The following is a 27812-nucleotide window of genomic DNA, read 5'->3' as shown; positions in this document are numbered from 1 at the left end:
TATTGGATATTTATTTATAGATGCTCATTTCTGTGTTGTTTTACATTCTGATGACCTTTTGTTGTCATCTAATGCTTACTGAAAGCCTGTCCTTAAATCACTTTTATAATTTTATAACTATACAGTTTGAGATTTTAAAACCTATTTGGATTTCATGCTTTCAAACATATTGTTATGCCAAAATTTACTTTTAAAAATATTATTTTAATTAAAAAAATTCTTTATGTAAAATAATATAAAAAATAATTAAATAATATTATTTTTGTTGAAATTTTAAATATTATTTTTTGCTTTCATTTTTTTTTATATTAATGCCATTTAATGCTTTGTGATTTATTGAATGATTGTATGCCTTTTAATCATTCAGTAGTAGTCAGTATATGTCCCATTAATCAATAGTTTTGAAAATTTTGAAATTGCAGGTCAATGTGTCTGCCTGCTTTATCAATAGACGTTCCCTTACTGATTTTTTTTCCCAAAAATAAAATAAGTTCAAGTATTATGTATGAATATTATGTAAAATACTTTCTGAATTTCTGCAATGTAATTTGTTAAACTTAATTACTGTCATTTGATCCTTATAAATATAAGTTCATGCAACTCAAATTCAGAGAATAAATCTTGATAAATCTTGAAGTCAAATCTTCGACATAGATCATTGCTGCTTATCTTGGTCAACAGCCACACATTTGAACAGTAAGACACTGTCTGACCAAAACATAAGGCTACCAACCACAGTTTCCTTTATTTTAGGGGAAATAGATATTTATTTGAATACTCAATGTCAGGTCAACTTGTACTTGTTGAAAGTGCCTTGAGTATCCTTTAAAGATTTAATGCCTACCTACATGAAAACTTTGGCAAAATCAGTGGTTAATTTTTCCTCAGAAGTCAAGCTTTTTCCAAGTGGACTAATAAAAGACACGGTGTACTATTAACTACCAATCAGATTAAAGCTTATAAGATCAAGAAAGCACATTCCAGGTTTATAAGCATAAATGCTTTAGACGCTCAGCAAATGGATTTGTGGGTGGCCCGTGGGCGTGCCGTCTAAGGCCGGGAATGCAAAAGAATAGGCTCTTTATCATCATTTTAAGAGTTTCGGGGTATTTTCTTCATGTCTCTTTCAGTTCTATCTTGTTTTAGGCTATGTTGGTGTTTTGTGCAAGAGTATTAAAAGCATCTGTGCTTAACAAAGATGACTGACGTTTGGGCAGGATTTATAAATCACATTGAATTCTCATCTCAGGAAAAGATTAGGATGAGGAACTGGAATTTTTTATTTAATTTGAGGGTCTCATTTTTTCCTACCCTTCTCTGTATACATATGACAGTTGTTTTCTGCCAGGGATCTGCTGGCAATAGAGCTCGTTTGTGGCACTTGGCATCGAAAGCACTTGGCCGTTTTTCATTTACATTCTAAGGGCTCATGTGTCAGTATCAGCGGCCTGTGCCGATGTGCTCCTCATTAATGGTCACTATTAAAAGACTTGAATGTGCTCGCTGATGTACGGCAGAGCACGTCCAGATCCTGCGAGGTAATCGCTTGATGAATGCGGTATGGCGGATATTAGGGCTGTAAGTATATTTGAACGGCCTGTAGTGTGTTTGCGCGTGTCTGTGTGCTTTCTGGGAGAGCTGACAGCTGGATGTTTGCTCGTCTGTTGTGTCAGCGCACCAGCTACCACTCTGGCGAGTCACGCATAATCATAAATCAGCAGGCGGTTGAGATGACATGAGCTTCTCGCGCTGGTGTGATGTTTCATGCAGGAGGTAAAAACAGTCATGGAGCTTCTGAACCTGTTATCATCTCAATCACAAGTGATAACAGGTCATTAGGCACGATTCTGACATGCTTTTTCACATGATCCTCATCCTGGTCCCACAATGAGGGTCCTTCATTTAGATCGGGAGTTGGGAACCTTTTTAAAATGGACGTGCCATCATCCCCCATTTTTGAGAACTATATTCTGTATCATACATGAAAGGGATATTTCACCCAAAAATGAGAATTCTGTCGTTAATTACTCACCCTCATGTCGTTCCAAACCTGCAGAACCTTTGTTCATCTTCGGAACACAAATTAAGATATTTCTGACCCTGCATAAACAGTAATGCAACTAACACGTTCAAGGCCCAGAAAGTTAGTAAGGACATCATTAAAAGTCCATGTGACATCACTGGTTCAACTGTGATGTTATGAAGCTACAAGAATACTTTTTGTGAACAAAGACAACAAAAATAGCGACTTTATTCAACAATTTCTTCTCTTCTGTGTCAGTCTTTGACATACGTTTATGAGTATACCACAACACGCATCAAAGACTGTTGATTAAAGTCATTATTTTTGTTTTCTTTAAAATCATTCTTACATGCTAATTTCATCTGTTATTACCAATGTTGAAAACTGTTGGGCTTTCATGATTTTTTTGATGAATAGAAGGTTTAAAAAAAAGTCTTTACTGTCACTTTTGCTCAATTTAATGCATCTTAATGCAAGTTTTTTGTAAACTGCTATTGTAAATGTGAATGGGACCGCATTTCCCAAATTAACATTTACTTTCGCATCAGTTTTTGGTCTACACTGTGCAAGTTCTTCTTCATATTTTGTGACTTCATGTGTTCCACATGGAGTCCTGGAGGAAAACACGTGATGGCGGATCTTTTCTCTAGTAGGCGGTTTGTATACTTTTGACTCGAATCATGTAATTTTTTTATTTTGTTATTCACATGTGATGTTGGATTTACTCACAAAAGCCTCTCATTTGCTGCCTAGCTCCTGTTAATTTTGGACCCTGACTTCAGCGATTCTAAAGTAAACAACTAAATATAATTACAATCATATAATATTCCCCTCGCTTGTGCGCCAGTGTTTACTCTTCCACGTGCCTGTGGTGGCACACATACCCTGATGTTGATGAACCCTGGTTATAAATACATAGTACTTATTTTTTTTTTCTTTGCCTGATTATTATTGCATAGAAATGCAACACCTTGTTCTTTTTATTTAGGAGGAAATATATATTACGTAATACAGCATTTTGGGATTAATTAAACTGCATTTCAAAATTTATTACTGTGTTTTCATTTCTGTTAGTCCACGGTTCAATACATACCTCGGTTTTTAACCACAGTTTTCGGTTCGATTCTAATAGCTTGCTGCATCAGTGTTTTTTTTTTTTCATCTAATTAACAACAAAATACTCCTGTAAACCTCTGTACACTGGAAAAAGCATGGATTATTATATGTCTGATTTCTTTTGAGAAAGGTATTATTTTTCTTTTTTTTTAATGCGAAATAGGATGGGTTTCATTCATACTGGACGCCAGAGGGCGCCCTTGTGCAGAAAATCCACATATGCGTCAAAGAGATAACACTGACGTTTCAGCCAGGAAATCTCTAATATGGATAAAGGCATCGCTATTGCTGTAACTGAATAAAAACAAGTTATAACGTTAAACATTTTGAATGATGAAATGTAAAGACAATAAACACTCGTATGCAATAATATATAGTTTATCTGTGTTCTTCAAGCCATCTCGGGTATTTTCATAATGATTAAGTATATTTGTAAGCCATTGCTAATCGACATACAGTATAGAGTATATCGTCTGCCTCATTCTATGATAAGAAGCCACATCAGATCACAAGTTATAGTTACACTTGACTCATGCTGTGAAGTACAAATAAGTTATAATGTTCTCTTTTGTTGGACAACAAGTTTAGAAAAGCTTATCATTGCATTTCATTAGAAGGGAAGATGCTCTGCAAGTGTTGCTTTTTATAAACGGGGAGGCGTTTCCTCATCTCAGCACGTGAAATTACAAGCACACACAGCAAATTTTGAGAAAAATAAAACAAGGAAATTATTTAAACGCAAAACTGAAAAAACGCAATTCACAAGCGCGTATTGAACCGTGGATGTTGTACTGAACGGTTCGATATTATACTGAGTATTGTGACATCCCTAGTTTTTATGCACTGAAGTTCGCAATTCTATGCATTGGTTATGAGTGGTGGTCAATTAAGAGTCAATGTTTACATGTGCTGGTGTCATCATGAGTTATTCTAATAATATTTAGGCTTAAATATTGGATAGTCTTTTTCCTTTCCCTTTAGAAGCAACATTAGTGGCAGCAAAAAGGAATGCAAAAGTAATGAGTTTTCCCAAACAAAGTAAAAATAGTCTTTGACCTCAGAGACAGTTTAAGTAGGAGACAGATCACTCAGAGGAAAATACCATGATGGCCACCATGTGAACCATGCTATATTCATAGCAGTCTATTTCTGTCTGTTTACCTGGCTGGTGTCCATTGTGGCCCCTGAATGCAGGTAGGGTCAATTAGAGCGCCTAACCACACAGCTACAGGCCCTTAATTGAATAAACAAGCCCGCGTTCACATGGTGAGATGATGTGGTGTCAGTGAGCATGCTGTGTGGGCCCTGTTTCCATGGAGTGAGGCTTAAGTAGCTCAAAGCATCCCTGGCGCTTAATGAGCTCCAGCGTCCAGCAGGGTGCAGGTCAGGTCCTCTCTGTAACAGCCTTCATAAAATCGAGTCCACCTTAAGGGCATGTGCAGATATTCTCCAGGTGTCATTTATTTCCTGTCTGAGATCCACCAGCGCTTATCTCTCTTGTTTTGTCTCTCTCTTGCTGTTTTTTTTTCCAGATGGAGTCTCCGGTCTCCACTCCGGCCCCTCCACCGCTTCACCTCCTCGCCTCTATGGGAAACAGTGACATCGCCTCACCTTGCGAGCAGCTTATGGTGCGAACTCGCTCGGTGGCTGTCAACACATCAGATGTGGCCCTGTCCACTGAGCCGGAGTGCCTGGGACCCTGTGAGCCGGGCACCAGCGTCAACCTGGAGGGCATTGTGTGGCAAGAAACTGAGGATGGTAAGAAAACATACTGAGGTTAATGAGCTGAGGTTACAAACGTTCAATAGCCAGGCTTTTGATAGAAGCTGTGAAAAAGTCTGGCCCTCGCTGTAGTTTATTCTGGCCAACGTCCACCGCGGTTTAGGGGAAGCAGCAGTTTGATTGACGTGTAAAGCGGCCAAGCTGGTTTGTGTTGATTAAACCGCAATTTAATCAACAGAGACAATAAATGCGTACATACATACATAGTAGCCATGATTGGTTGTGAAGAAAACGTGAAAATTTGTATAGATTTTCAGATCTGAGTTTGTGTCCATTAGGAAGTTTAAAGACATAACTCGAAATACTGTACTTCTGCTTATGGGTATCTAGTTCACGCCAAAAAGATTGTCCAAAATTCTGGTTACTAACTTGTCAGAGTGATTAGCTGTTCCTCAGAGCTTACTGTATCAACACAGAACCACTGTTTCCAAGTGGAATGATGAAAACAAGCTAATCATATTTTGTATGCATATAAGCGAGTAACTTTGTTGGCACAATGTTTGAGGAGATAAAAAGGAAATTAAAACATGATAGAATTATTAACTTAATTAGGTCAAAGATTCATAGAACCGTACACACCCTATTTTCTGTGCAGAGTTTAATTGTTCATTAGTTTATAATACATAACAGTTTTGCAGTTAACTAAAAAAAAAAAAGCAGTGAAGGAACCGATTAAAACTAGCAGAAACTGATTGTTGATTAGTGAATCCAAATACTATTCACATAAGTAGGTGTTTAAAGTTTTCTGTTTGTCAGCCTCCAGCAAGTGTTTCTGATAAACGACAGTAAGTTGGCAGCAAGTTTCGCTGGCATTTCAGAACAACAGTTACAAAGATTAACAAAAATGGTCTAGTTTGAAGTCCTGGGGAAACAAAAACCATTTCGAATGTGTTTTGAACATGATTGGTTTACCACCTTGTTGAGGAGTCTGTCTATTTTGCTAAGCCGTCTGTTTAGTCAAGAGTCAAGTGCACATCACTGATCATTATTTAAATGAAAATATGTTCTATTTATTCAAATTATCATGTGCCAAACAATCTTCACTATTGTTAAAACATTAAAATAACATGCTGCAGAAAGAAAAGTGTTCATATCCACTACAAATATTTATATTTATACAAGTTTTCAGTCATTCAAGTCAGCTTTATTTCTATAGCATTTTATACAATACAAAGCATCAAATTGGCATGTTTGTATGGCTTTTTCCAGAATAAAATATGCCACTCTCATTAATGGACTGAAGCACTCAAATGACGTAAAGTCACCATCCTTATATTTCAGATGCATTTAACACAACGAAATATATCAGGCCCCATGACTGGATATGGGTATTCGAGTTGTAAATGGTTAATGATGTGCAGCACTACGATGGCACAGTTCTAGATCTGGGCTACTTTTAACATCACCCATTACAATAATGTGACATATGTGGGCTTTACAATAGATTACTATGATTTTTGAGCTTACAAGTGCCAAAATAGCTTGCATGTTCAACCAGTAGGTATGAGGAACAATAACATCTTAGTAAAAAAAAAAAATAAAAAAGTGATTTTATTCCCTAATTATATTTTAAATACAGTTGCAAAATGTTAATTATTTTACCAAAGTAAGAGGGATCATTTGAAATTCCTGTTATTTTTTTATTACTGACCTGATTAAGATATTTCACATATAAGACATTTACATGTAGTCTACAAGAGTTGAATAAATAAAAATGACCCTGTTCAAAAGTTTTCATACGCTTGATTCTTAATACTGTGTTGCATTAAGGGCAGGGGGTGAAAACTTTTGAACAGAATGAAGTACATTTTTGTTATTTTGCCTAAATATCATATTTTGTCAATTTAAGACTGCCCATCAGAAGCTAGAGAAGATACTTTCATGTTTCCCAGAAGACAAAATGAGTTAAATTTACCATGATTTTCAAATTCAAAAAGTTTTCACCCCCTGGTTCTTAAACGCTGTTTACAAACAAAAAGGCACGTGTCGGACGATTCTGAAGTTGTAGGAGAAAATAAGATTGAGTCTTTCGCCATACTCTACCTTTTTTAGCTGGAGTACACAGATGATGAACTTAGATGTGATTCGTAGTAGTGATGGGAAGTTCGGATCATTTTACCAACTCGGACCTTTGAGTCTCGTTCAGCAAAAAGAACGAAGCCTTTTTCGAGTCATTTTGTTAATTTTAGCAAAATCAGCATCTCGTGACAGCCCCATAAGATGAAGGAACGACTCAAAAAACCAGAAGACCCGAAATAGGTGAACCAATTCCAGCACAGAACCTAATAGGATTTTGCGCATGCATGAATGAATCACTCCCCGAGATGACTCGTTCTACACAAGTCACATTAAAGATTCATTCAAGAACGACCCGTGGACGTGCATCTGAGAGCCTGTGCTACGTGAGCTTTTGTGTTTTAAAAAGTATACAAATTTGTATTTTCGGAAAAAAAATAAAAATAAATAAATAATAAAAAAAAAAAGACTGTTTTGCTAGATAACACCCTTATTCCTCGGCTGGATTGGTTTAGAGCCATTTGAAGCTGCATTTAAACTACATTTTGGAAGTTCAAAATCAGGGGCACAATTGAAGTCCATTATATGAAGAAAAATCCTGAAACGTTTTCCTCAAAAACCATAATTTCTTTACGACTGAAGACAGAAAGACATGAACATCTTGGATGACAAGAGGGTGAGTAAATTATTTGTAAATTGTTGTTTTGGAAGTGGACTTCTCCTTTAATGCATTGTGTTCCCTTCTGGAGGACCAGTGAGCGTTTTAACCTTCCGTAATCGATGCATGAGTCCCTCAGTTGTCCTTAGTGTAAAAAGATGGATCTCAAAATCATACAGCCATTGTTGGAAGGAGTTCAAACATCAAACATCATAACTTCAGGATAAACAAGGAACAAAAAAGGAAAAAATTCAGGCAGCAACACAGTATTAAGAATCAAGTGTATGTAAACTTTGAATGGGGTCATTTTTATAAATTCAACTATTATTTTCTATTGTGGACTATATGTAAAGGTCTTTTATGTGAAATATATTATTCCGGTCAGTACTACATAAACATAATAACATGCATTTTGTATGATCCCTCTTATTTTGGTAAAATAATTAACATTTTGCAGATTCTGCAAGGTGTATGTAAACGTTTGACGTCAACTGTATATACGAGAGCTGAAAATGAAATTTTAAGGATGTGGAAAAGCATAGGTCTAGATCTAATTAATTTTTAATTAAGTTGATAATGAATTTTGTAATTAAGTTCAATATTTAATTGAAAAATATAAAAAATAATTATTATGTTTAAATAAATAAGCTTATAAAGCTTGCCTTTTCTATTAGATTTCAAGAGTAATATATATATATATATATATATATATATATATTAGATGAAAACACCTGCTTCCTAATGATTTCAGCCCCTTGTTCTGTTAACAAATCTTAGTCAAAGCAGTATATAGCACCTTATGCTTGCAAATTGATTTATTCAAACCGGATTTGTCCAGATTCTGTAGGTTTAATTATTTTTTTTATCCCATCTAATCATAGCCCACTGCAGAAACGTCAGTGTGTTCTGCTCTCCATATCCTCAGTCTTGATTGTCGAGCATGAAAAGGGAAAAATCTCCCTCAAATCCCTAAATGAGAGCATATCTAGGCTATGGGTAGGCAATGGAGTATGTGCCGCCCACACTCTGCCTGCTGCCATCCTCCCAGTGCCGCCATATAAAGGGCTGCCTCATCAACATTCAGAGCGCATTGGCTGTCTAAGTGTTTTCTATTCCTCTTGCCATGGGCACAGTGTGTCTGATTCACCGTGCTCCTCTGTGGCCACTGTTGTGTGTGTGTGTCTCTGACATGGAGAGCGAACGTAGTTGAAGGGTCAAGAGGAAGAGAAAAACAAGACAGTTTGTGTGGCCTTTCACAGCCTTGCCCAACCAGTGCCACGCTTCCACAACATCAGCCCAATCTTTTTGCAGGACGGCTCCCAGACACAAGGCTCCAATCATGTGCTCTTTGGCTTTAGAGAGGGAGTCATTGGTGTGCAGGTGTTATCCGCACCCTCTCTTGCTCTCTTTGGGAGGGTTCCACTGGTGTGCATCTCTCCTTTTGATGTGTTATTTTTTTCCTCATCGGGGTGTTGGACAGATCTGTATCATGGTGACACTTTGTGTGGGTGGAAAGTAGAGCAGCAAGATCCCGTGGCAGGGAACACATCTCTCAAACACTTTGAGATGTCTTTCCGCTGTGCTGCACTCTCTTAAAGACGTTGCAGACAGTCCACCCACACTTCTCATAAGGATGACTTCCTAAGTCTTAACACTGCCAATGTGTTATGTTTATTTTGGTTCTGAATCTTTATAGCAAACGTGAATTGCCTCACCGCGGAGTTGAGATCCAACACTAATCAAACGCACCAGATGATAAAGGTTTATGGGGTTCGTTAAAAGTTACATACTGGTGTGTTAAAGACACGTTTGGAAGTTGGTATATCTGTATTGGCGCGTTCAAGTTCTCCAAATTGGAAAGTTGTAATTATGACATCAGGTGCGTTCTGATAACTTACATCTGAGCAAGATGACTATGAACCTTTTTTGAATAACATTAAAGATTTTTTAACTATAAAATGATGAATAAAGAATGCACAGGCTTGTTTTTGCTTTGTTGTTATTCACATTATGAAGGTACTTACAATTAAGTTGTTATACTTTGCCAAAGTTTTTGAACAGTAAGAATTTTAATGTTTTTTTTTTTTTTTTTTTTTTTAAAGAAGTCTCTTGATCCAAAGTACAGCAGAAACAGTAAAATTTTGAAATGTTTTTACTATTTAAAATAACTTAACTGTTTTCTATTTGAAAATATTTTAAAATGTAATTTATTCCTGTGAATTTTAAAGCTGAATATTTAGCATCATTACTCCAGTCACATGATCCTTCAGAAATTATCATAATATTCTGATTTGCTGCTCAAATTTTTATTGTTATTATTAAATTATTATTACAAATTATATTATTATTATTATTATTGTTGTTGTTGTTGTTGTTGAAACATCTGAATAGAATTTTTTTTTTTTTTTAGGTTTCTTTGATGAATAGAAAGTTCAGAAGAACAGCATTTATTAAATAGAATTTTTTTGTAACATTATAAATGTCTTAAGTCATCCTTGCTAAGTAAATGTATTCAGTTCTAGAATTTCTTTCCCAAAAAAATATACTGACTCCAAGCTTTTGAATAGTGTAGTATATAATGTTACAAAAGCTTTTTATTTAAGATAAATGCTGATCTTAAGATCTTTCTATTAACCAAAGAATCCAGAAAAAAAAAATCTGTTTTAAATGTTGATATAAAAATAATAAAAAATGTTTCTTGAACAGCAAATCAGCATATTAGATTGATTTCTGAAGGATCATGTGACACTTAATACTGGAGTAATGATGCTGAAATGTTAGCTTTGATCACATGAATAAATTACATTTCAAAAAAATATTCCAATAGAAAACAGTTATTTTAAATAGTAAAAATATTTCACAATATTACTGCTTTTTGTTGTATTTTGGATCAAATAATTTCAAGCTTGGTGGAAAAAAAAACATTTAAATTCTTACTGTTCAAAAACTTTTGACTGGTAGTGTATATTCTAACATAGTTGTACAATACTATATATATATATATATATATATATATATTTTTTTTTTTTTTTTTTTTTTGGAAATTATATTTTTATTCTTTCTAACAAATTTACCATTCTTACAGGTGATGCATATCCATTGCATCCTATATGTATTCTCACTGATACAACTATTACTTGAAAACTCTTAGTTTAAATGTCAGAGTTTTCTATTCATAATTGCAAATTGGTGACGTTCATGTACATTCAAGATGTAAATGCAATCTTCTGCCATGACTCGAATGCACCTTAAGACCTGGATTGAGCACCCAGTTAACTTGTTTGGAATCATTACAGTGGCTGTCAGTCAATTTCTTATTTTGGATCGTCCTTATTTAGCACACATAATTTAACTCATTAGCTTGTTAGAAGCCCGCTGTAAGATTTAAAGCGGTTAGAAATGAGTCACCTAAAATATGTAGTGCAGCTGGCCTGTTGCCTTGCATTTATTTTATTTTTCTATCACTAATAGTAGTGTGTTGCCTGTAAGACAGTTCAGACATTTTTTTTTTTTCTGCAGGGAAGAAATGGAATCATGAGAAGTGGAATTTTCCATATTATCCAGCTTTGTTCAAAACCCATTTTCTATTTTCTAAAGCTCTAATTTATTGAGTTGAAGATGGCAAGATTATATTTCTATAGCATTTTAAATCAGTAATAAAATCGGACAACAGTGGGATCGTAGATTTGTCGTCTTTAGCTCATATCAAATATTTAGGTTGGTTTTCAAGTTGGCAAGTTGTCGATTAAAATAAACTATCAAAAGTAATTGGCAGTACTTCCATTTCTTTAGCTTCTTTATTGAGCATTGTTGTCTCCTGTTTATTGTTTTATAAGTGATCCATCTCCTCCTCTTTATAGTATGCATTATTCCCTCGACTCAATCCTTCATTTTGGATACAGATATTCATTGCATTGCATGATTTGTCGCATCCAATAAGGATGCACGCAGTGCTACCTTAGATTTTGGCCAAAAACAAGGCTTCTTGTAGAGGAGCATAATTTAGAGTGGCATTTGTGTCAGGAGCGCACCTAGTAAAACAACAAATGTTGCCTAGGAAGCTTGCTGAGCTTCAGAACAGAGCATCCATCTTCCATGACTTATTGCAGATCAAGTTGTTGCTGAGTCGCAGTGTCCTCTCCTGACTTCCTCAAATCAACAGTGGCGTGTTTTATTTCAGCCGAAGCCCAGTGTGGAAATCTCATCTAGTGTACTGCAACCTTTTATTTGTGGACGGACATATTGACTTGCTCATGTTTCAGCCCAGTGCGTGAATCCCAGAATGGCAGGAGGTTAAGGGCAGACAGCTCTCAGTTCATGATGAAACAGTCAGAGGCAGATTGGAGCAATATTTCTAGGCATCACTCTGACACAAATCCCCTCTGCAGGACGCTGGAAGCAGACCAGGGTCGTGTTGGTGTGGCATCCACACTCACAAGCCGTGCATGCTGATGCCTCCAAATGTCAGCCCTAAATCTTCTGAAAGTTTATTGCTCTTGAAGTAGAGCCCAGAAAGCCCTCACCCACAGACTATAAAGGGCTCAGTGCCAGCAAACACAATCGTGCCAAACAGCAAGGCTCATATGCCAGTATCCTGGTTCAACCCTCTTTCCAGGGCCACCTCGACAAGCTAATGGATCAATGTGTTATTTTATTGCCGGAATTGCCTGTTGGTTTAAGTAAAACATACTTGATTTAGTCATTACAATTTCTGTATAAATTTGCATACTTGGCTTTTTCGCTGTAAACTCTATTAAATCAGACTATTGTTCTTTTAAAGAACCCATGAAATCTCTGGACAAGTGCTGATGTATTTCCTTTTGAAATAGAATGTTTGTGGATGGCAACTCCCTTGTTTTTAAAATATCACTTGGCTTTAGTTACATAACATAAGCCATGAACCATCATATTTTCATTATGAACCATATGTTATATTTGCAATTGTTATATCTTTGCTGGTCTTAGCTGGGTTAAGCTGGTCTCCTTGCCTGTCCAGACCTGGTATAGCCTTTAAACTCCAATAAAGCTGTTTTTAATGGAGTGGAAGAGTGCAGCAGCACACATGCCAAGCTTCTGTTTGTTCCACTTTAGCTACTGAAGGGCAACAGAGGTGAAATGCCGGCCATTTAGCCTCATTTAGCCTGGGTTCAGACAGGTGGCCGGAGAGCCGCTAATGACTGCAAGTGAAATAGGAAGGGGCCCCGCTAATGTGCTCTTCGACTGACCTCCACTGACATTTTTCAAAGGAACGTTTTTGAATTCAGCTCTTACATTTGGATTCCCACACTATGGGATTTGGTGGAAAACAAGATTTGTTTTTATTCATTAAATAAATAATATTGACTAAAAAGCAATGAAAAAAATGACGTTTCAGCGTACTTACAAAACCTAACATGATAGAGGCCTATCTTAAATTTATTAGCCTGACTGAAGCCGTATCAACATTCTGCTTCTCATGACCTATTAAGGGCGTATAATTGTAGTGTATTATTGATTTTGCCTGCTATTACGGCAGTGCAGAAATCACAGAAATATCCAGCACTTACCTTTCTGTAGCAAAACCTCTGAATCACTGCCAGACATGAGCATTTTCATTTGCTTCAGCTGTTTTTATACAATTGCTAAACCATTTGCAGAGGCGGCTCACAGTACTGCAAAGTCAGATGGAGGACACCATCAAACAATTTTCCTCCCAGAAACTACACACTTGGCTCCTTACAGCTTTTAGCTGGTGTAATCAAGAAGTACACAGTATAAATAGCAGGGCTGCTTTGAGAGTGCCAGCCTTAGAAAACCTCCATTTGCACTATTTAAATGGCTTCTGCAAGGACTGTGTGTAAAATATTGGTTGTGAGGTAGAGAAGCAACCAGATGAATACCTGACATTATAACTCTATAGTATTACTGTGTCACAGTATTGACCAATTTGAAGTAGACGTCACAGTTATGTCACTTGCAGCTGCGTGTCCATTGTGTTGGCAGAAAAGCACTGGTAACAAGTGGAGTGAAATGAGTAAAATCCATGGAATAAGAGAAAAAAAATTATTGTTGTGCCTTTGGAATTCAGAATCGGAATGCAAATCATTTTTATAGAATACTGTTGTCAAGCACGACATTCGAAGCTAAACCCACAGACTAATAGATGGTTATTATATTTGCCCTACAGTTATAGCATGAAATACTACTTAAACCTATCACATTGTACATTTACCTATTTTAGCTCACAATTCTGACCTTTTTCTCGCAAATGCAAGTTTATATCTCGTATTTCAGACTTTATAACTCAATTTAACTCAACAATACCGAATTCTGAGGGACAAAAGCCAGAAGTGTGAGATATAAATTCATGATTCTGAGCTGAGGGAAAAAGAGAGAATGACAAGTTGATTTTTCTTATCAGAGTTGTGAGATATATTCTCGGAATTGTGAGAATAAAGTCAGAATCTTGACATGTAAACTCCAGTTTCCCTTTTTTATTCTTTTATTGCATGGCTTTCATAGACTGCTACAGGAAAACTGTCATTTTCTGATAGGCTGTCACCAGATAGCCTTCGCCCACAAAAAAAAACATCACTGTTTGCAAACATTAAATTGGACTATAGATAACAGAGATATTCTTGGATTATATTAAGTGCCCTCTTATGTTTTACAGGTATGCTGGTGGTCAATGTTACTTGGCGGAACAAAACTTATGTCGGAACACTTTTGGATTGTACCCGTCATGACTGGGCTCCTCCAAGGTACAGGAAATGTTTTAATATTCCTCCCTAACATACCAGTCTCTGCTTGTCAGCTTCCTTCCCTTTCTATCACATCAGTTCCCTATAGACTAGTAGTAAGCCAGGTGTATCACATCGTAACCCTTTGGGATTAGGCACACTATTTAAAACATACACATCACCAAGCCTATCAGGTGATAAGAATAGAATCCCATCTCTGGCTGGATGCAAGAATCTAAATAGTATTAGTTTATGTGCTAAGGTGTTAAGTCGATCTAAATGTGTCAAATCATTACTATTAAGGTAATTGTGAAGATCTTGTAAATAATCGTTATTTTTCTTTAAGGTTCTGCGAGTCACCCACAAGTGACCTTGAAATGAGAAACGGACGAGGCCGTGGTAAAAGAATGCGACCCAATAGTAACACCCCAGTCAATGAGAACAGCAACTCATCTGATAATAAGGGCAGCAACAACAGCAAGACCAGAGCAAGTTCCAACAGCAAGGGTCGGCGCGGAAGCCAAAACTCCTCTGAGCGCAGGACTCCACCCAATAGCAACACAGAGGACATAAAAGCCAGTCCCTCCTCAGCCAGTAAGCGTAAGAACAAGCCTGCATCAGACATGGAGCCCAACTCTAGTTCTGAGGATTCTAAAGGCAACAAGCGTATGCGTACAAATTCAAACGGTGGAATGACCTCCTCTGCACTCCCAATTCCCATCATCAAAACTGAGTCCCTTCCTCCTCCGTTAGACCGAACCTGTCCCTCACCTGTACTGATTGACTGCCCGCATCCCAATTGCAACAAGAAGTACAAGCACATCAATGGCCTGAAGTACCATCAGGCTCGTGCTCATAACGATGACGATATTAAGTTGGACATGGATGGGGACAGCGAATATGGGGAAGAGTCCTCTCTCCACCCAGAGCCAGGAAATTGCAACGGAGCTTCGATTACACAGAAAGGCTCTCTCTCCCCAGCACGCTCTGTCACACCTAAAGGAAGAGGCTTTGATGCTCAGAGTCCATCTCCTTCTCCTGGAAAGTTTGGCTCCAAGTCAAAGAAAAAGAATGGGGATGGTGAAGCAGACGTTTGTGGCACACCTATGGAGGGTTGTGAGGACGGGCCTTGCGTCACTGCTGATGAGGCTAGCAATGATGGCATGGAGGACAGGAAGTCCAAAAAGCCAAGCAGCAATGTCAAGTCTGACAAGCTGTCCCAGAAGAATATGAAGTCTTCCAGACCCATGCCTCCATCCCTCCCTTCTCAGCAGATGTACTCTTTGCAGCCAACGTCATTTAGTGGTGGGAGCCCCAACCATCCTCCAGGGATGGCCAACATGTTGCAAGGCATCCCCAAGAGTCCCCAGCTAAAAGGCATTCAGTCCAAATTGGGTGTAACTGGGGACTCGTCGCCAATTAATCCAGCCTTGAGCAGCTCTAAGGACAAAAAGAAAAAGGACAAGAAAAAGAAAGATTTGGGCAAGGATGCAGACAGTCCCAAACTCCCAGGAAAGAGCGGGAAAACTGAAGAGGGGAAAAGCCCTTACTCTGAGTCCTCTGACCCAGGAAGCAGGAGTGAGGGTCATCTCAATGGCTCCACAGACCCTCATCAAAGCCGCCTTGCTAGCATGAAGGCAGAGGCGGACAAGATATACAGCTTCACGGATAATGCTCCCAGTCCATCCATTGGAGTGGCCAGTCGTGTCGATAGCAGCGGACAGCCTCTCACTCCCCTTCATGCCGTCACCCAGAATGGTGCTGATAGCTCCTCGGTAAAGACAAACAGTCCTGCGTACTCTGACATATCTGATGCCGGAGAGGATGGCGAAGGCAAAATGGAAGGGGTCAAAGGTAAAACGGAAGATCAGTCAGGCAGGGACGGTGCGAAGAAGGCACTATTTCCCTCTCAGGCATCCTCTAAGGAATCTGCGTATTATGCTAACTATGACAACTACTACTCTCCCAGTTACACCCACTCTAGCCCCGGTGGTGCCACTGCTGGTGGGCCTCTGCCGGACGGGCAAGCTGTGAAACTGAAGAAGGAAGATGAGCAAGAATCGCCAGAGGAGAAGACCAAGGTGGACGTGCAGGATGAGCGCAAAGCTGAGGTCGCTTCAAGTCAGCCGCACCAGCAGCAAGCCTCTGTCATTCAGCAGCGCTCTAATATGTACATGCAGCCACTCTACTACAACCAATACTACGTCCCCCCGTACGGATACCCAGATCAGGTTTATCACAACCACCTCATGAACACTAATCCAACCTACAGGCAGCAGTATGAGGAACGGCAAAGACTCATGTCTGAGCAGCACAGGTCTGCTGAGAAAAAGCCTGATTCAGGTGTAAAGGACAGGGAGGCCTCTCTGAAGGAGGACTGGAAACAGAAGGGCCCTGTTCCTCCAGGCCTAACAAAAGCCCCCAGCCTTTCAGACCTGGGAAAGCCACAGGCCCCTGGCAAGCAGAGAGACACTTCCTCCGAACCTGCCAAGTCAGTCATCATCCCTAAAGGGGAGGAGGCCAAGCTGCAGCCACAGCAGGCTGAGGGGCTTAAAATGAAGCTCAGTGAAGCTGGCCATCATGGAAAGGATGACTCAAAGGCAAGTGTGGAGTCTGCCAGGCTGGGTATGGAGCAAGCCATGTGGTACAGACAGGTGAGGCCAACATGTGATTCTTGAACTAAACGACTGCAAAGTTTGCAGGCTAGAGGGATAATTTATCCACAAATGAAAATTGTATCATCTTTTACTAACCTTCTCGTCATATAGTTATTAGGAACTCTGAAACAGACACAAACTCTTAACTTCTTTCTGTTTTCTGTTTCCAGTACCCTGACAGTCAGAGGCCGCCGGATGAGGACCGAGATCGGGAGCGGGACAGAAAAGGCAAAGATGAGAGGCCTAGGCCGAAAGACAGCAGCTCCAAAGAAGATAGTAAAGATGGAATTGATGGTTCATGTCCTCCCAGCGCTGAGGACCAGCGAAGCGGAGGGAAAGATTCCCGGCCCAACACTCACATACCTTTCAGCTCCCCTTTAGCACAGCACCAACCCTACCTGCATTACATGCATGGATATCCTTTTGGGCAAAGCTACGATCCCAGCCATCCTGGATACAGAGGCATGTCCTCCGTCATGATGCAGAATTACCCAGGTAAAACAAATAATAACATCTGAATGGTGATATTCATATTATGCTACTAGTATGTTATTCTAAAAAAAAACAACAGTGCCTATTCACTACTAAAATTTATTGTGTAACGATTGATTTGCACGGTTTGGCCAACAGCATATTCTATGCAAGTACAGAAAGGTGCCAAGGATTTTTTTTGAATACACAGGTCTTCTACAGAAGCACATTTCCACCACTGAATAAAAATTAAAAAAAGGTAATTGCAACCTTTTATCTCACAATTCTGACTTTTTTTTTCTTGCAACTGTGAGTTTGCATCTCGCAATTCTGACTTTTTTCTCAAATTAAAAATAGGACTTTAAAATAGGACTTCAAAACTGGACTTTATAACTCGCAATTACGAGTTTATACAGTATCTCACAATTCTAAGAAAAGCCAGAATTGCAACATGTAAACTCGCAATTACGAGTAAAAAAAAGTCAGAATAGCGAGATACAAACTTGTATCTATGTGGAAAAAAGTCACAATTGCAAGTCTGACTTTATTTTTCACAATTGTGAGTTTATATCTCACATTCTGAGAAAGGTCAGAATTGCAAGATGCAAATTCACACTAGCAAGAAAAAAGGTTGAATTGCGAGATACAAACTCGCATTTGCAAGGAAAAAGTCAAAATTGCAACTTTATTTATCGCAATTGTGAGTTTATATCTCACAATTCTGAGAAAAGTCAGAATTGCAAGATGTAAACTTGCACTTGCAGGAAAAAAAGGTCAGAATTGCGAGATACTAATTCGCTTTTGCGAGAAAAAAGTCAGTTGTTTATATCTCGCAATTCTGAGAAAAGTCAAAATTCAAAACTCAAAATTACGAGAAGAAAAGTCAGAATTGCAAGATACAAACTCACATTTGAAGGAAAAAAAATGTCAGAATTGCAAGCCTGACTTTGTTTCTCAAAATTGTGTTTATATCACGCAATTCTGAGAAAAAGTTAAAATTGCAAGATGTAAACTCGCATTTGCGAGCAGTTGTGAGTTTATATCTCACAATTCAGAGAAAAGTCTGAATTGCAAGATGTAAACTCACAATTGGGAAGAAAAAAGTCAGAATTGCAAGTCTGGCTTTCTTACAACTGTGAGTTTATATCACGCAATTCTGAGAAAAAAGCTGCAATAACCTTTTTTTGCTTTCATTCAGTGGTGGAAACAGGCTTCCGTTTTCTTTTACATTGTGTTGTATCAGTAACAAACCTCAGTAGTAAAGGTAGTAACTGAATTACTTTCAAATATTGCAGCTAGTATTCATGCAGCTAGCTATAGACATGTCAACAGTTTAATTGGCTCAGCAAGAATGTCCTTTTGTAGTTGACCTAAAACTGGCCAAAACAGTATGTTCTTCTAATCTTTAGGGTCCTATCTGCCAGCGGGATACCCTTTCTCCCCTTACGGCAGTAAAATGGGCGGTGGAGAGGAGGGAGAGAAATCTCGCTCCAGCCCCACAGTCAGCAGCAAGTCGGCTTCAGAGTCCAAAGCCTTGGACATACTACACCAACACGCCAACCAGTACAAGAGCAAATCGCCCACTGTTGCCGACAAGCCCTCCCATGAAAGGGACAGAGGAGCAGAACGAGAACGGGAAAGAGAGAGGGATCGAGAGAGGGAGAGAGACATAGATCGACCACGTTCATCTCCTTCCCAACGCATCATGCCACCCCATCACCACCTAGGCTATCCCCTTGTAGCCGGGCAGTACGATCTGTCTTATGCCACAGGTAAGCAGTCAAGTGCTCTTTCATATCGACTTGTAAATTAAAAATGTAAATTCAGAGTTTGAGATGGTTGTTGGTGAAGTCTGCACAGTATGTCATGTTTAATCCCAAAGTCTTGACTGATACACATTGTCCTAAAAAATAATACATCAATGGAAAACTTATTTACTTCAGCTTTCAGATAATGTATAAATCTCAATTTTAAAAAAATTGACCCTGGGTCACAAATGACGCCTGTTTTACATTAAACGTAATACATTGTGCATTATAACATTATCTTAATATTGACATTAGTATAAGTTAGTTTCTCAATTACACTAAGGAGAATTACATTTTTTTTAAGATTGCTTTGGGGGGTATAATGTGAACCAGGCATCTCTTAATGAGATTTCAAATGCCTTATGTGATGTGTTTAGAGGGGAAAAAAAAACAAAATATTGCTGCTATAAACTGTGCCAATTCCACAAAGAAAACTCTGGGAGTAAACAACATCTTTACTGGATGTTCTTTAATTGCAGGCCTTTCATCGTCAGCAATTGTTGCAAGTCAGCAAGCCTCAGCCCCTTCCCTGTACCCACCAGCACGGAGGTGAGAATGGTAAGAGAAAACAAAGATCAAGGAAAAGTCGGCAAGGGTTTCGGATTGTGGCCAAACAGTGAGAATCACATAAATCGCAGTGAAAGATGACCACAGTAGTTGCAAGTGTATCCCCATTTCTGCTTTTTTTTTTGATACCCAAGCTTACAAAGAGGTCTATATAATTGTTCCACTTCCTTTGAGGCACTTCTCTTTAAAGGTTCTGTAGACTGCTATCAGTTTCAAAGCATTATGATTATTTAAGTCCCCCTAGATTGTGGCTGGTGCTTTTAGGACAGCAGCATTGCTAACACATCAGAAGTCTATAGTGACCTCTGGTGGAGAAACATGTAATAACATCATGGGGAGTGCAATGGACTAGACATGCTTTTCATAATAAATGTGACCCTGGACCACAAAACCAGTCTTAAGTAGCACATGTATATTTGTAGCAATAGCCAAAAATACACTGAATGGGTCAAAATTATTGATTTTTCTTTTATACCAAAAAATCATGACATGTTAAGTAAAGATCATGTTTCATGAAGACATTTTGTAAATTTAATTTATATTTACCGTAATTATATCAAAATAAAATTTTTGATTAGTAATATGCATTGCTAATAACTTCATTTGGACAACTTTAAAGGCAATTTTCTCCTCTTTTTTTTGTTAAAAGTTAAATTATATATATATATATGTTTAAAAAAAAATGTAAACTTTTATTTACTTTTACTTTTTTTATAATGTTATATAAATTATCTATTTTATTAGTTTGTGTATACGTTTATGAACACAATTGTTAAAAATGTTTTTTTATATATATTTTTATATTTAAAGTATAATTTTATATTTACTTTTATAGTAAAGGGATAGTTTGCCCAAAAATGAAAATTCTGTCTTTACTCACTCACCCGCATGATCTTCATTCATCTTTGAAACACAAATTAAGATATTTTTGATGAAATCTGAGAGCTTTCTGACCCTGCATAGACAGCAACAGAACAACCACAGAGCAACCTGTATTGAAGACTGACGCAGAAGAGAAGAAAATGTTGAATAAAGTCTGCATTTTTGTATTCTTTGCGCACAAAAAGTATTCTCGTAGCTTCATAAAACTACGGATGAACCACTGATGTCACATAGACTATGTGACATCAGTGGGCCTTGAATGTGATAGTTGCGTTGCTGTCTGTGCAGGGTCAGAAAGCTATCAGATTTCATCCAAATTCTCTTCATTTGTGATCTTAAGATGAACGAAGGTCTTACGGATAAGTAATTAATGACCGAATTTCCCTTTAACTGTTTCTAGATTTCAGAGATTGACTCTCTTCTGTATTCTAACCAGTGCTTTCTTGTGTTTTCTTTCTTTCTTTAGGGAAACCTGATTGTCTCGCCCTTCTTTACAAATAATCATGTGACTGGATCACATGGGGAAGTATATGGAGTTCATTTAGACATCAGTTGAATGGTGTTTCTATATTTTTAGTTTTTCTGCCGGAATGTGTGGCAGATTGATGTTTTCCTAGTATCTGTACCTCGTACCCCACTACAGACTGTGAGACCAGGTTCAAAGCCATCCTGCCCTGCTCAAAGCCCAGCTGGCCGCTGAACTATGCCTGTGAACTGGTGAGAAATGACCGAAAAGCAAGGACTGTCGTTCCGCTCACCCTGCAGGCCGTGGCCAGACGAGAGGCGAGGACTCGAGGGGACATAAGAACACAAAGACTGAAAATAGTTTTATCACACTGAGATAACTAAAATTGTTTCCCTTTTTTATTTTAGTTGGCATCCTCACTGAAAAAAAAGATCAGTTTGACCCACGGTTTTTGAATGGATGTTCTCTAGATACCACCAGTGAAAGCTGCAGATATTATCTAGCGTTGTCTCATAACTCTGTCTTTCCGAAAGTGGTTTCGGCTCTCATCGCCACATGCCTCAAGACTGCTTTTTTTTCCTCACGATTTTTCTTTTCTGTCATCAGCATGGTTCCGTGTAACGAGAATGACATCTTTGATGTTTTATTTTGTCGTTACTTTATTGTTCATGCTGTTTTTAGACATGTTCAGCAGTACCATCCAGCCTCTCGTGGACTAGCAAATCCAGGAAAGCGTTTTAACAAGCATGACTGCCCTCACACAGCTGCTTTCAGCGCGAGACATTTCACTTCCAGGTTCATTTGCGATATATAATTTCAGCGAGCACTGTTCCGTCTTTCATTAGAACATCACTGGTGAGGTCCGTTTACTCCAGGGAATTCTCTTCAGTTCCACTTGGTTATCCTTCAACTTGAATCCGAATATCCTCGTTCCTACCTTGGCTACCTTACCTCATCGCGAACAGAATTTCCGATTTATGGTTCTTAAAATGGATGTTTGTTAATGTACAAGGTATAGTAAGTTCTTTTAGAGAGAGACGCTTACGTGGTGGTATGGGGTGCGTGACACCAGAGGCCCAGTAGTTTCGTTCCAATTGTTCTGAAGTTCTTGCATGGGGCCGCTCTCTATCCCTGAACACTTGTTGTCGAAGTGTTGTGGTAACTCCAGCGTGTTTTCTGAAAACCAAGTGAGCGCTTGACCCAAACATGCTTTCATAGCCCATCATGCTCTGTGTATTTCATGTGTCGTCCAGCATGGTGTACTATAGCACTAGAAATGTGATTTCAAACGGTGTCTCCTCAGGCCAAGCAAACTTTGGTTTTGCACCAAACGCTGTCGATATTCTTGGTTGCGCACACTATGTGATGTCTGTATATGATGTACAGAGGAGCTGTTTTAAATGCAATCAAGAAACCATCTGATTACTTTTTGTTTTAAAAATCTCTCGCTAGGGTGTGTTTTTCTTTTCCTCTTTGGTGTTGTCCTCTGCTTTATCTTCCATGGCTTGCTCTCACGATGCTTGCTGGTTTTTTAACATTCACTAGGTCCATGAAACTCTTAAATGAGTCTTGGGAGTCTCTCAATCCAGAAACGAAACTAGACGCAGCTCTCGGTGGATCTCAGGCAGTTTCCTGGTCATTTGCTGCTGAAAATTCTGATTCTGAATCATTTTCACACAATTCGAGCAGGTAGATTTTAACAGGCTCTATTGGAATGAAAGACAAAAGACGGGTTCGGTTGACTCGGTTGCACTCCCTCTCATGTGTAAAGTCACGTCAACAACAGTAAAGCACCATGGTACACTCAATACTGAGAGAAATGGGCTTTACGTTCCACATCCAATATATTCATCAGTATGCCATTTGATATTAGGTACATTGGGATGTTGGGAGCCATACAGAACAACTTTCTGAATTTTCAACAGTTCAAACCTGGCAATTTTGGAATTTTTTTTATCGTATTTTTCTCATTTAAGAAAGATTCTCAGTACGGATCATGAAAATTGTCATGTGCATTTTGTGCTAGTTTCAAATGGTGCTCAGTTGACATGCTTTGATTTGTTGGAAAGAGGATGCAGTGCACTATTGCATGCTTTGCATCATTTACACGATGAACTACCACCTCTTTCCTGTTGCGCTTCATCCCAAGTGTTTCCCAAAAGACAATTTATCACCAAGTATCAGGCCCCGGTACTTAAAGAATGTTTACATTTTTTTTTTTTTTAATGGCTTTGTTTGGATTTTTTTTTTTTTCTGTATCACCCAATTCCTCCTGTTCTTTCTTGGACTGTTTCTCTTATGTAAAGTGTACATTACCATGTTTCTTTTTTTTATACAATACTGTAACTTGCCTTTGTACATTTAGGCAAAAAAAAAATAAATCTTTTTATGAGACAATCACATCTGTCCTTGAGTGGCTCTCTTCAATTGTATAAACATAAAAAATATATATTTTGCTTTTAAATTAGAAGGTTTTTGTTGCCTTATCATTTTACGCTACCAGTCAAAAGTTTTTGAACAGTAAGATAAAAAAAAAAAAAAAAAAAATCTGCTCACCAAGCCTGCATTTATTTGATCCAAAGTACAGTAAAAACTGTAACATTTTGAAATATTTTTACTATTTAAAATAACTGAATATATTTTAAAATGTATTTATTCATCATATGATCCTTCAGAAATCATTCTAATTCTGATTTGCTGCTCAAAAAACATTTATTATTAGCATTATTATTATGTTGAAAACAGCTAAGTAGAAATTTTCCAGGTTTGTCTGAGCATTTATCTGAAAAAGAAATCTTCTGTAACATTATAGATGTCTTTAACATCACTTTTGAGTAATTTAAAGCATCCTTGCTAACTAAAAGTATTTTACAATATTACTGCTTTTGCTGTGTTTTGGATCAAATAAATGTAGGTTTAATGAGCAAAACAGACTTTAAAACATGAAAAATCTTACTGTTCAAAAACTTTTGACTGGTAGTATCTTTTTCTAAACATACAATTTTTTCAGGTAAATTTTAGTGCAGAACACTGTAAGATTCATTTACCACTAGAGGACACCCACTTCCACTGTATCAGTGTGTGTGTGTGTTTTTAAAATACATTATTTTATTTTATCCTGTTCATTCCCCCTATACCATTTAACCAATGAATCTTAATGGCTTTCCCTAATCGTTCATGAAACTGGATATTAGTTTTTTTAAGAAAGCTTTTTATAGAGGTTATGCAATTTATAGCCAATGAAACACTAGAAAATTGTATAGCACTGTAGAATTGTCATTGACTTTTTAAGAATTATATTCATGGTATATCCAGGCCTTTTTTATTTCCAGGTTTTTCATGGCTTGACTTGTGGGCATGATGTTAACCATTTAAAAACAAGCATTTATACATTCATAAAAGTGACAGGCTCAATTGCTGGAAATATTGCAAACACTTCACACTTAAATATCTTGGACCCATGAAATTCCAAATCGCTAGCATTTTAATTCACTTGCCTTATTATTGTTCTAATGCTGTTAGACAGTCATATGACAACAGTGAAATGTCTGAAAGGGTAATTGTTTTGAATCATCTGAGTATTCGCACAGTAAGAACGATAAAACCCTTCCAGCTTGTGTAAAGTGCTTTGTCTCTAACAAAAGGCGCTTTTTATCTGCAACGTGATGCAGGAGTGGAGATTATGCAGGGATGATTTTGTGGAGTGTAAATGTAAAATCTGATTATCGCTGCTGGGAGGGGGAGGGAGGCAGGGAGATGCTGAGGCAATGACTTTTTCTCTGATATCCTGCAAGGGCATGGAAGTACACTTTTCCTCTTGCTGCTTAGCAAGTCTACATTGGACATCTGGGATTTCATGGGATGCACTATATACGCAGCCAGTTCTGAGGCTCCTTCAGCGGAGGGGCCTGAGCCACAGAGACGCTCCCATGGTCACAGGACCAGGACCTGTCGCACCCGTGACCGGTGAGGCCACAATGCATTCATCACAGACTGCCTCAAGAGTCTTGTGTTTTTTAATGAATCTGTTGCCTGGATGCATAATACGTGTCCTGGCTTTTGGCCTATAAATGTATTTTTTATTAATGCTGAACTTTAAAAGCTCAGCAGATTTTTGTGAAACTTTTGTTTATGTCCCCTTTCATATCAGACTGTACTTGTGTGTGCTTTACTGCTAACAAATCTCAAATTTCCCTGGATTTGATACATTGTACATTTTTCTGAACTTCTTAAACATCTTTAATGTAGCCTGCATTTGTTATCTCGGTTTCTAAACTCAAATTGAGATCAAGGTAAAAATACAATCTTACCAACAACTACTAAATAACCTTATTTTTGAAACTGTATATGTTTTCTTTGACAGTAGGATAGGTTACATGAAACATCTCGACCTCTGTGATTATAAGAATTTGTCTGCCATTGTCTGTGAAGTGGCTGGACTATGGAAATGAATGATTTAACGAGCAAATGGATATTTATAAAGATTTTCAGCTTGTCAGTCAGTTTGTATAATGTGTGTGCGTTCATACCAAGGAGTAAATCCAGCGGGAGCTTCCTAATAACACCACGAGCGTCTAATGCTGCTGACGCTACAGCTCTCATAAGACATCACACTACATAACGCTCACTATGACCCTTTATGAGCTCGGACTATTATAACACCGGTAATAATGGCTTTTTCTTTACACTGACGTACCTCTATGGGATACGACGAGCGAGGGTTTGGATATTTCCTGTCAGTCAGGTACGTGTCAACTAGCGGTGTTTCTTAACTCGAACGTATACAGTGACGTCTACTGTTCTGAATTCTCAAATATTGTTTGCGCGGGTAACGTTACAGGTTTGGATGGTTATGATTATGTGAGATCGATATATACGTGGTAAAAATAGTCACTTTTTTGGTAAGTGTGGTTTAATTGTCTGACGTTACTCTCACATTGATTTGCATTGACCCATTTCCACATTCCATTCATGTGTAAATTCGTGTTAGTTCCAAATCCAAAGCCACGTACAAGTTGTAAAATACAGTAAAATAAATATAAAAATACTACGCACATCTGTGACTGCACACTAATTAAGTTAATTAATTTTAGCTATATTAATGTGCCAAGTTGCTACGTTGCTTGGCAATTGTAAACCATCAAGCACGCGATTTACTTTTCCCCTCAGATTATTCTTATATTTAGATTATTATTGTTACGTATTGTTGTGTTGACATTTTATGTATTATGTTTAATTCACTACCATACGTTTAGGCAACTATAAAATGACTTTTACATCACACCAACTTTAATTTAAGCAGATATCTCGTCTGTGTACACATAGTCAATCCAGGTTAGCTTTATTACACAATTAGACGCCATAAATATTTTTCTTATGACTTATTCTGGACTTATTTTTCGTTATTAAACCTGTGTTTATGTCCTCTTTCATATCAGACTGTACTTGTGTGTGCTTTACTGCTAGCAATTCTCAAATTTTGGGCCATTTTCCTTTGGATTTGATACATCTTGTGTATTATTCTTCTGTTATTTTAACTACTCAAAGATATATCCACTCTATACAAACTTTAGACGCTAGCCTGTATGTTTATAAATAGAAAGGTCAGTGGAGCAGGCCCACAGGAGCTAAGACTGAGTTAAGACGGTAATGTAGGTCACTCACAAGGAGTGCGCTAAACTCTTTACAATAATATGTCATCATTTGTGATATATATGAGATTTACTTACTACGAGAACAATAGCTTTTGCCAAAACACCAGTAAAGATTGTATTAGACATAGGGGAGAGTGGAGTAGACAAGCCATTTTTATTAAAGTATGTGGTCCTCAAGATAAGGGAAAATGAGGCAGAAGTACAATGAAAGTATTTAAAGTAATTTCATGTTTCCTATCATTTTAAATTATCTGAATGCATTTAGGACAAATGGTTCTCAAAATATGGCTTCCTATAAAAAAAAGTGTTCCTGTGGCTTAATTTGCCCCAGGTTAGGGGTAAATTGATCCGAGTCAGTGGGTAAGATGCACCATCTGAGTTTAAACTGACTATCTGGCTGAATCTGATTCAAACCAGTGTGAAATGTTAAAGATAATTTACCTCTAAACGAATTCAATAATCAAATTTAATTTTACAGAGTCATATTGCTTTTCTTAAAGCAAACTTAAAATAAAACCAGTCAAATGAAGTTTCATTTTCAATCTTTCTCTTTTTTTTGCATTTCTGAAACAACATGTTAAACACCAAAATTTTAACTTTTCTAGAAACACACTAAACAGTGAGTTTAATAAGTAAAATTAAACAAAAACTGAATTAGATTGAAGGAATAAATTACTAATAAACATTTTAGTCAAAAGATTCTTGGCATGGTAGTTTTTCTGCAATGTCGAACTGGCCATTAGAGAATATATGTGGAAAGATTATGTGATTATATGATATATGTGGTGAAAAGCATCTGGTTCTGAGAGAAGGATTTTTTGCACTTGTACACTGTCCCTATCATATATATATATATATATGATAAACTAAACCAGTTGCATAATATCACTTTAAAATACCAGTTTATACTTCAGAGATTTAACTAAAATACCAGTTTATACTTAAGAGATTTAACTTAACAGTGCCTTATGTTGGGGTAAATTAAAGTGCTGG

At 37.7% G+C, this 27812-nt stretch overlaps 2 protein-coding genes across 6 annotated transcripts in view; both read left to right on the top strand.

Moving 5' to 3' along the window:
• The window catches only part of znf609b (zinc finger protein 609b), a 57993-nt gene extending 34446 nt beyond the window's left edge, over positions 1-23547 (top strand). For both annotated transcript variants that reach the window (XM_051113881.1, XM_051113882.1), the window contains exons 3-9: positions 4672-4897; positions 14248-14335; positions 14661-16968; positions 17142-17466; positions 18852-19214; positions 19730-19808; positions 21166-23547. In XM_051113881.1, the coding sequence (XP_050969838.1) occupies positions 4672-4897; positions 14248-14335; positions 14661-16968; positions 17142-17466; positions 18852-19214; positions 19730-19803 (3384 nt within the window). In that variant the 3' untranslated portion in view covers positions 19804-19808; positions 21166-23547. The remainder of the gene's footprint in view (positions 1-4671; positions 4898-14247; positions 14336-14660; positions 16969-17141; positions 17467-18851; positions 19215-19729; positions 19809-21165) is intronic.
• A 1422-nt stretch (positions 23548-24969) lies between these two features.
• The window catches only part of gramd2aa (GRAM domain containing 2Aa), a 28686-nt gene continuing 25843 nt past the window's right edge, over positions 24970-27812 (top strand). For 3 of the 4 annotated variants that reach the window (XR_007828018.1, XM_051113889.1, XM_051113890.1), the window contains exon 1: positions 24970-25131. Coding sequence is in view for 3 of the 4 variants with exons in the window: in XM_051113889.1 (XP_050969846.1) it covers positions 25022-25131 (110 nt within the window). In the remaining variant the exon portion in view is untranslated. Of the gene's footprint in view, positions 25132-25755; positions 25910-27812 lie in introns of those variants that run through there. The other variant, XM_051113891.1, reaches the window with a different exon arrangement.

This window comes from Labeo rohita, chromosome 7, assembly GCF_022985175.1.
Source record: "Labeo rohita strain BAU-BD-2019 chromosome 7, IGBB_LRoh.1.0, whole genome shotgun sequence".
In the NCBI taxonomy this organism is placed as follows: Eukaryota; Metazoa; Chordata; class Actinopteri; order Cypriniformes; family Cyprinidae; genus Labeo; species Labeo rohita.
The sequence above is the reverse complement of the archived record's forward strand: the minus strand, read 5'-3'. Positions and strand labels throughout refer to the sequence as shown.